Consider the following 10,319-nt stretch of genomic DNA (forward strand, 5'->3'; position numbering starts at 1 on the left):
TAAAAAGTAAAATAATGTTAAAAGCAACTGTGTAATTAATGGAGGGTTTTATAAAAGCATAAAAAGCAAGTAAGACACAGAAGCCACTTGTTGGACTAGGCAGTGATGCAAAATAAATAAATTTCTCTTCACTTATATTTCAGTTCTGAGAATTCTGCCTTTAAAACTCCACAGAAGCAAAGCAATTTAGTATCATAGAGCCCTCACAGTCATCAGGGTGGGCTCCCAAAATGACTACGAGCAGCAGCTACGATTTGCTAATGCCTAATGTTATACCTAAACTTCATGTAAAACTTAATGTATATCTGTGAGTGATGATAAAGCCAGGGCCTACAGTAAAATTCAATAATTAAATAGCAAAACTAACTTTTGAACTCGAATCTTTCTGATCTCAGGCCAACAGACTCCTTGCCCATAAGCCATGCTTCCACTAAACACGGTAAGTCTCGCTTTTGAGAAATTTAACACTTTTTTGGAAATCATGAGTTAGTAGAAGTTAGTCTCGAGTGAACCTGAACACTGCACAATTAAGTGGAAACTTCAAGAACTTAACAGAAAAATGGAATTAAAGTATGTGTTTATTTTGTTGCAAAAAAGTTTTAAAAACATGCACAGTTCTTTTGTAACATGAATTTTCCATGTTTGAAACTCTTATAATTTAATTCCCACAAAAATAAAATAAAGACATCCCTATAGCTATCTAGTGACTTTTGAAATGTCTTTACGTACACAGTGAATTACCACTATCATCCTCTGGCCCACTTAAGATTTCCCTTTACAACAATACAATAAAAACGTGTTCCTTCAAGCCTTTCTAATTTTACACCCCGAACGCTGACCTCCTAGGTTCCTCAAGAACACAGAGACCAAGAGTTATTTCATTTAACTATAACCTTCAACACAGCTGGGGAAATAGGCTAACACTCACATTGGAAAAGTCAAATACTTCTTCTATAAAACAAGAATGTTACAACTGGTCCCCTAAAATTTAAAATAATTCTAGAGCAATGCCAACCATAACTTCGCATCAAAGCATATGCCAGTAACTCCCTGATACAGAAACATCTCAGATCCCAGTATCTTACTATTGGGCCATCTGGTATTTGTTCCCAGGAGGGTCTCCTTCACCATTTATGGCTCCCTGGAGTCACTGCCGAAATCTGTACTTCTACTGACCACTCCTTTTCCCCCTCCTTTCAATTCTTCTTTAACTGCTGGATTCGGCCCTCTCGCCTGCTTCATTTACTCCCGTAAGTCAAACATCTGACTGAATTTGCCACCTGGACTGCAAACTCTCCAAATTGTTAAACATAAATAAAAGTAAATCTAGGCCTAAGACTGACTTCTCTGTTAAAGAAGAAGAATTCTATACTCTTCTACCATTGATTTTTAAGAACTTCTAGTTTTCAAATTGTGGGATATAAATTTCAAGTTTATCTTACATATAGTCAGAGAAGTCTAGCCAACTTTAAATGGACTAATTACTGAAGATTTAAAATGGTAAATATTATGTTCCTAGAAACACACAACTGAGAAATCCACCTTAACAAGTATATATCCTTAGAGAGAGTCAGATTAATTACAATTCTCCACCTTTTCATAGTAACAGGAGGCTCCTTGTCCAGGCACTTTTATCACACAAATTGATTTACCTCAGTTAACAATGTGATGCTTCGCATTTACCTAATATTTACCTAATATTTAATACAGATTAATCAACTTTACGATCAAACTTTATACTGGTGCCACAATACTGAACCGCAGTATTCCATCAAAGCTCTTCATGAACAGCTTTTTGTTTCACTGCATCAAGTAAGACTTGGTGGAGCCTCACTTTTAGGACAACCTACCGTAACCTAGCTTCCCACACAGCACAGGGCTAGCCAGGCCTACAAACTCGCCCGATAAGGGACACGGTCAAAACCCCCACCATGGTTCCTTCTGGGGGCTCAAGCGCTGAGGAGAAAGCCGGGAGGGACACACAGTAACCACGCTGAATAACCGAGCTAACCCACCTTACACAGGCGGGTAATGTCTACAAAAGCCTCTCCCCACTCCCGTCCTGCCATGAGAAATATAAAGGAATTAAATTAAAATGTCCTATTTTGGTGATGTCCCACAATGGGTGTGAGAGCTGCTTACAGAGAAGCAACCGAAGCTTTGAAATGACAAACCTGGGTGAAGGGAAGACAGAGGCACAAAGCGTTCGCTGCTACTCTGCAGCCATAAATTAACCTCGAGCTGTTTGTTCCTAGCAGCCAAAGCAAAGGGTATCTACAGTGGCTGGGGTAAGACAAAACAAAGCATGTGCTCTGAACACAGCTTTTTCTGGTAACGATGGCTACCATTTTATTGAGCACTCACGATGTGCTAGGTGAGCACTGTTCTAAGGACTCCATGTATCAATATACAGTCACTCCTCACAATGCTATGAGCTAGTAGTTACTATTCCCATTTTACAGAGGAGACTACAAAGAAATTTTTTTTCCTCTGAGTTGACTTTAAAAGAAAGTATGATAGAGTATACAAGTTTTTAAGTAAACTACATAAACTACAACAAGAATTGCATGGAACAATACTAACTATGGATTTGAAATGTAATAATGTTACATTAAAAATTTTGTAAAAGGACCAGCAGATGGCGGAATGATTACGCTGCTGGACTCCCATGTAGCAGACTGTGGTTCGCGTACCAGACCCAGCATCTTAAAACTCACACTGCGTGTGTGTGCGTATATGACCAAAATTCCAAGAGAATAAGAGAGGGGACTGCGGCATGGCCACTCCTGCTTGAGGAATGACTTCTCACTTTCTGTCTGTCTCTGTCTCTGTGGCAAGCACCATGCACCCAATAGCAAAAAAAAAAAAAAACAAAAATAAAAACAAAAAACCCACAAAAACAAAAAAATCTTTAAAAAGAAAAAAACTGTAAATATTTCATCATAACAAGGAAAATGCAAAATAAACAATACAAAACCTAGAATTACTGGTTGGGACCACTATTGCAACCTGTGCTTTAAAAACACTGAAACAGAGACAAAGTCTCCAATAGTATAGAAACAAATGTGAATTTCACTGAGGTATTCCTCCATGGTGAGTGAAGCATTCACTAAAAACAATTTAATCAGAGGAAGCGACAAAATGGTCTAGGTCAGGTTTCATCTTGATCTAAGGATTTAATTGTGCTTTTTAAAGCAGAAGTTCTGAACTAGCATACATGTCCATAAAAAGGATCAGGAGGTCCCAGAACTAAATAGATGCATGTGTACACACGTAATTCCAGACAACAGTCCAGTTTGCAGCACCTTCTCAAATGGGCTACCGTTTCAAAGAAAGTTCTGAACCACTACTCTAAAACAAATGAATCCCATTTATTTGTAGCAATCTACAAATGCTTTTTCATAGCAAAACTTCCAATGAGAATCGGGTAGTGCAAATCAAAGATCTACCCTCTAAGGGAAAAATCTAGAATGTGGCTCTTTCATTTTTCCCAATTTAAAGACAGGTGGATCTGTTTAATTCAGGTCGTTTACCTAAACAGGGGGCTGTGAACAGTTCTGCACAGAAATTGGTGTAACATCTTTTAAGCTACTTTAGGAAAGAGATGAGCCTTGGAAGCCATGCAGACTGGATTTGGACAACATACGGTAGTATGAGAAGGTAGGACTTACTACCTTACTCTACCGTTATTTACAAGGGAGAGACAAGGAAGACGAGAGGGAGAGAGGCATCCCAACAGGGTCCCCACATCACAAGCCACCCTGGTCTCAGCTAGCCGGGATCGTGGGCACACACCTGATGTGTACAGGGGAGTCTCAGGACACAAACACAAGGACCCTTCCAAGTGTACCACTGTGCCACCACCTAGTCCTGGTAGAACGTTTTAGATGGAAAGAAGAACGTGAGCAAAAACAAAGGATTTGGGAAAATAGCATATGCAGGATTTCTGTTCTGCAAACATACAGCAATGCGCTTACTGACGGAGAATGACCCATCTTTGATAGAGTGGGAGGGTGCCAACCAAAAGACTTTCAAAGAGGCAGACACTATACATGAGAACCACATAAAAAACAACAAAAAAGGGACTCTGTGAGGCTATACAATGCTATGCAAATGTCAGTTCTCTGTATAACTAAATCTATCATTTGCTTCAAAAGTCCAAGTGCCCAGCTAGCATTTGACTTTAATCTTTATGCAAGCCAGAATCGTGTCTATGAATCAGGGGCTCTCAGTCTTGCCTGCCCATCAGAATTATGTGGGAAGCTCTTTTTTCTTTTCTTTTGATGGAGAGTACATGTGCTCACCAGAGACAGAGGAAGAAAACAACCTCCAAAGGGGTGTGGTCACGCCACAATCTCATCTCCACTTCTCAGGATTTAGGGCACGCATGCACATGTGCCCCATATGTTTTTCAAGACACAGGATCTGGGACTTGAATCATGTCATGTGGGATCTAGCACCTTTAACAATGAGGCCACAGGGCCAGCCCTTTGGGAAGCTTTCAACAATCCTGATGCCTAGGGTACACACCAGGCCATTTAAATCAGCATCTCTGATTTACTGATTTGGTTAAAAAGCATGAATACTTTCCTGAAGCTCCCCAAATATTTTCAATATATACCTAAAACTGAAAACTGACTACAACTTTAAGAGCATGTTCAAGGGACCAGCAATTAGCATAATGGCTATGTCGCTGGACTCCCACATAGTCGACCACGGTTCGCGTCCCGGACCCGGTGGCTTAAAACTCACGCCAGGTGTGTGTGCGTTCGTGCCCAAGATCCCAAGAGGAGAATGGAGGAGAAGGGATTGCGGCGTGACCATCTCCCCTGGGGGGTGATTTCTTGCTTTCTGTCTCTCTGTCTCTCTCTGTCTGGCGAGCGCACGCACCCTATAGCAAAAACTTCTCAAAAAAATAAAAAAGAGCGTGTTCAAGTTAGAAACACAACTTAAGGAACTCTAGAAGGAATTTTAAATAGCTGATAAAAATTAATTTTCCTTATTACCCAATAAATTTAAAGTCCCATCCAGACAAGTCTGGAAATTAAAGCAATACTATCATTCACCACATATTTTTCATAGCAAAACTTCTAATGAGAATCGGGTAGTGCAAATCAAAGATCTACCCTTTTTTCTTTTTTCTTTAAATACATGGTACTGCTTTTATACCTGTGTGTGTTTTCCTTTCATAAGCACAAGAATATTTTCTGTATAGTACATGCAAAATTTTAAAGAAAATTTAATATATTGTGATATTCAGGTAAACAGACATTGATCAAAAATCCTGTCTAGCAGGCCAGCAAATGTCATACTGGTTATGTCACAGGACTCCCACATGACCAACTGCTCAGTGGCTTGGAAATCTCACTGGGCACATGTGTATTCGTTCCCAAGATCGTGGCAGGAAAATGGGAAGGGATTGTGGGTGGCCATTCCCCCAGGGGATGCTCTCTCTCTTTCTTAGCAAGCACATGTACCCTAAGGCAAAAACTCTTTCTCTCAGCAAGCACAGGTGCCCTAAGGCAAAAACCTCTCAAAAAAGTCCTATCTAGAATAATATGCACCTCTCCCCAAAAGATCACAAAAATTAAAATGTCAAGATCTGGACTCCCATGTAGTCGACCATGGTTCGCCTCCCGGACCCAGTGGCTTAAACTCACGCCAGGAACGTGTGCGTGCATGTGCGTGCCCAAGATCCCGAGAGGAGAAGAGATTGCGGCATAGCCATCCCCCCTGGGGGGTGATTTCTCACTTTCTGTCTCTCTGTCTCTGTCTGTCTGGCGAGCACACGCGCCCTATAGCAAAAACCTCTCCAAAAACAAAAAAGTCAAGGATCTAATTTTTCTATGGCATTTGATCTAAAGACACTGAAAAGGCCTGTGATGGAAGCAGAGAGCCAAGAAAAACGAATCAGCACTTTCTGAGGGTCTGATCCTATCTTTCGAGTCCTGACAGGTGCTTTCCAAGCTTACAAGTTATTCCATCTTCACAAGCATGCTGCAAATAAGGTGTGAGTCCAGCTAGCTTCATTTTCAAGGGTGTGTAAAGAGGTACTTTTCGCACAGTAAGCAGCAGCACCAGGCGCAGGTTCAGTATAACCAACGCTAACACTCTTCACTTCTTCAACTCAACAGCGTTCCCCACACTAATTTCCTGGGGCTTGAATTTTTAAAACACTAATTACTTTTTAAGCTCTATATAAAACCAACAAACAAAAGGAATATGCTCAAATTTGACTCACTAGAAAACATAAATGTGTTCATTAGGTGTAGTCAAATTCACTCGCTTTTGTACAGAGCTTAGAATAAAAGCTTCATCTCTCACATTTTTTTTTACCTATCATATTTGTGCTTTTCCATGCTTTTAAAAGTATCATTAATAGAAAAAAAAATACCTCTACAGAGCACTCCTGAAACAATGAAGTTCTTCCTATGTCCAAACACAGTATCATATACTACAGCAACATGAGTTCGGCTGCCCGAAGGCCACAAGGGACAGGCATGTCCCCTCAGTGCACTTTCTCATCAACACGGAACAGTAGATAGAGCAACAACAGACACAGAGGTCGCTCAGATACAACGTCCATTTAACACTGTTGGGCTGTAGCTTTGTGTTTGTCTATTTTAAGAAATGCAAGAGGTGTTAAATACAGTGGGGATCTGACACAGCCACACGGGCACAGGCAGCGAGGTGCTGCTGTGCAAGGTTGGACCGCATGGGAGGCCCAGGTCCAGCCCTTAGACCAACCTAAACAGGTGTGTACCCGTAATCCTGGCTAACTGGGAAGCTGGGGCAGAACGGCCATGCATGTTTGAGACCTTGTTAAAAATACCTACTCACTTCTCTCTCATTTTCTTAAGTTTTTTTTTTCCTCCACTTTTTAAAAAGTATGTGCTTGCTAGATAGAAAGAGACAGAGAGAGGGAAAGTGAGAAACCACCTCCTAGGGAGACAGCCAGATTGCAATCCTTTCTCTTCTATTCTCCTCTTGGAATTTTGGGCACAACAAACATACACACTCTCAGCATAATTTTCAAGTCTCCGGGTCCAGGATTCAAATGCTAGCCCTCTCATTTTGTTTTTTTAAGTGAGTGGTTCAACACTGAAAACCAGTATTTACAATTCTTTCATGTGTCTGAATGTGGCTCATCATAGGACAGTGGTTAAGCAGCACATAGAAGAAACTAGATTCCACAGGCAGACCAGGGTTCCAGTCCTGGTCCTTGGCAGCTTGAAAAATATGCCAGGCCTGAGCTTCCAAGATCCTGACAGCATGGAGAACTGGAGGAAGAAAGATTATGGCATAACCAAGCCCTTTTTGGTGGAAGGGGCATGCTTTCTCCTCTGTGCCTCACACCCTCTAGTGTAAAAAAATAAATAGTGTGAGTAAGTTCAAAAGCATTCTAATACTGGAAGAAAAGCTTAAGAGAACCTAGTATTTGAAAATTATCTAAGAATAGCAGATTTTGGTAGTTCAAAAGTATACTGGGAAAAGTTTATGTCAATCCTCCATATTGCCCATTTCAATTTTCTGCATCATTAAAGTCACTTCATTGGCTTTACGAAAATTAAAAAGAAGAACTTATAAAGCAAAATTATACTAATAAGATGCCAGTGTTACAGGGTTAGTTTGAAGAATATTGTTATACAGTTTTTAGAAAACACTGTACTTACACAAATTAAGAATAACTATTGTTAGCATGACAAGATTTCCAAGTCTCCCAAAACAGTAAGAAAAGGATCTAAGGAGACCAGCAGTTGGCGTAACAGCTATGTTGCTGAACTCCCATGTAGTCGACTGTGGTTCGAGTCCCAGACCTGGTGGCTTAAACTCACGCTGGGCACGTGTGCGTGTGTGCCCAAGATACCAAGAGGAGAAGGACTGTGGTGTGACCATCTCCCCTAGGGGGGCGGTGTGAGTGTGTGTGTGTGTGTGTGTGTGACTTCTTGCTTTCTGTCTGTCTAGCAAGTACACACACCCTATACCAACTCTCTGAGAGACCAACAGTTAGCGTAATGGTTATGTCTCTGGACTCCCAAGTAGTCAACTACGGTTCAAGTACCAGACTTGGTGGCTTAAACTCATGCCAGGCACATGTGCGTGTGTGCCCAAGATCCCAAGAGGAGAATAGAGAAGGGACTGCAGCGTGGCCATCGCCCCCCACACACACCCCGGGTGTGATTTCTGGCTTTCTGTCTCTCTGTCTCTCTCTGTCTTTCTGGAGAGCACATACACATTATAGCAAAAAACTCTCCAAAAACAAACAAAAAACAAAACAAAACAAAAAAAACTCATGAAAGATAAAGAAAAGGATCTAGGGGCTGGCAGGTGGCATGGTGGTTAAGGGTGCTGGACTCCCACACAGTCGACAGGAGTTTAAGTCCTGAACCCAGTGGCTTGCTTTCTCTCTTCCCCTCTCTTGCTCTCTCTCTGTCCTTCTCTGGTAAAATTAAAATAAGTAAATAAAGTTAAATAATTCTTTAAAAAGAATAGGATCTAAGCCATTTGTAATTGCTATTTACAAACATACTTAAAGCAATGCCTCAAACAAACTCCACATTTCTCAGTTACGTTCAATACAAGAGCTGGAATCTAGTTTCCTATCTCACACTAAGTGTATGTGTCTATATGTACACAACACAGTTTCGAAAGATAAAAAGTCGCTTTTATCTAAGATAGTAATTTTGGGGATTTTCAAAAGCACAAAATACATGCCAAAAAAATGCCCTGTTAACATATTTCCCTGAGACTAATGACTAGGTCAGTTCTCTGTGTTTGTTCAAATATCTGTTTCAGAATCGAGGCTGGGGGTGTGTATTGGTTTATATAGGATAATAAGCACTAAGATCTATCACTTTTAGGTATGAGAACCTATTAAAAAGCAAGATGACTAGAAAACCTTATCACTTAAGGGAATTGTATAATTAAGACGCCACAGAAATATACATTTGGAAAACTAAATTTTGAGTTTCCTCATTCTTTCATTTAGGAGCAACAAAGGTATCTGATTATAATTTACACATTTAAATTTTTAAATTAATTTAATTAAAAGCTCATTAATACAACAATAAGCTGCTCAGGAGAAAGGTTAAAAGTCTGTAACAACAGAAGCAAAAAAGCAAACAGAATTACCCTTCATATACCATAATAATGGAAAAGCTTCAATGGTAAATCAGGAAGGTACTTCTAAATCAGGTTCGGAAGTATAGTCTCTCAGACTGATCCCTGCTGGCAATGCACTTCCATGCCTCCTGTTACACCCCTCAGCAATGAAGCTATGTTTCCACTTCAGACTCAGAAATGACCCATGCAAGGCTGTACGCTTTGTAAATATAAGGTTTAGAACGCAGACCGAAACGCCTTTAGGTCAAGGGCAGAGCGTGCGTATGAGCATAAGGGGAATGGCACATCCCAGGGTAGCTGGCCCACAGAGCTTTATGGCGCTGTAGTGAGGTACAAAGATGGAAGAGATTCCGTGTTAAACTTTACAGGACCTAAACACTGGCTCCAGAGGTTAGATTTTATTCGGTAAGTAGCGAAAAGCACCCAGAGATTTTTTTTAACAGGATGTGGTATGAGAAAGAAGAATTAATCTGCGGGGATGAGGGTGTGTGGAATTGGCTGAGCACCCAGCAGTGCGGCTCAACGCAGTTTGTTACAGGCTGTCAAGGCAGGATGAGCAGCAGGCCACATGCTAGGTCTGTACTCCTAAGGGAACTAAAATCCTCACTCTACCCTAGAGAAACATAATTTGGGGGTAAATATGGCACAGTTTAATCAAAATCTGTTATGGTACTAAAACAATACCGATGATCTAAACATCAGGGAGTACCCAATGTTGACGCAGCCTTACCTTAAATCGGGTGACTCGGCCCTCCCATATCGATCCTGCCACTTCCCAACGCTCGAATTGGCTTTTCTGGAGGCAGAACTTGTCTGAGACTGAGAGGAGGTGCTGTTTCTGGTGAGATAAATTTTCTGTGTTTTTTCTTATATACTGTTTCTGACCCGCCCCCTTCTACTTTCCCCCCATTGACACACTTCCTACAGTCCTTTACCATGTTCCTACAGAAAGATTCTCTTAAAGTCATAAAAAAAATTAGCTGTGGTACTATTAGTGCTATTTAATATAATCACGTTATCCAAGTCTTGTTAGCTCTAAAATATTTTTAGAAATATTCTTCAACATGATGACAAAATGAAATGAGAAAAGAAACATGAACTTAAAATAGATTATCAATAAATAAATGTCTGTGCCCTCTATGGATTAATGACACCGATTTCTATAGTTTCATAAAAATTGGAAATTTTGGTATTTC

General features: G+C 40.6%; 1 protein-coding gene across 1 annotated transcript in view; it reads right to left on the reverse strand.

Moving 5' to 3' along the window:
• The window catches only part of FIP1L1 (factor interacting with PAPOLA and CPSF1), a gene marked incomplete in the record, with an annotated part of 79,535 nt that overhangs the window by 39,033 nt on the left and 30,183 nt on the right, over window positions 1-10,319 (reverse strand). The window contains 1 exon segment of the mRNA XM_014582471.2: window positions 9,854-9,961. Coding sequence (XP_014437957.1) covers window positions 9,854-9,961 — 108 coding nt within the window.

Source organism: Tupaia chinensis, unplaced genomic scaffold (assembly GCF_000334495.1).
Source record: "Tupaia chinensis unplaced genomic scaffold, TupChi_1.0 Scaffold143615_1, whole genome shotgun sequence".
NCBI classification, from domain to species: domain Eukaryota; kingdom Metazoa; phylum Chordata; class Mammalia; order Scandentia; family Tupaiidae; genus Tupaia; species Tupaia belangeri.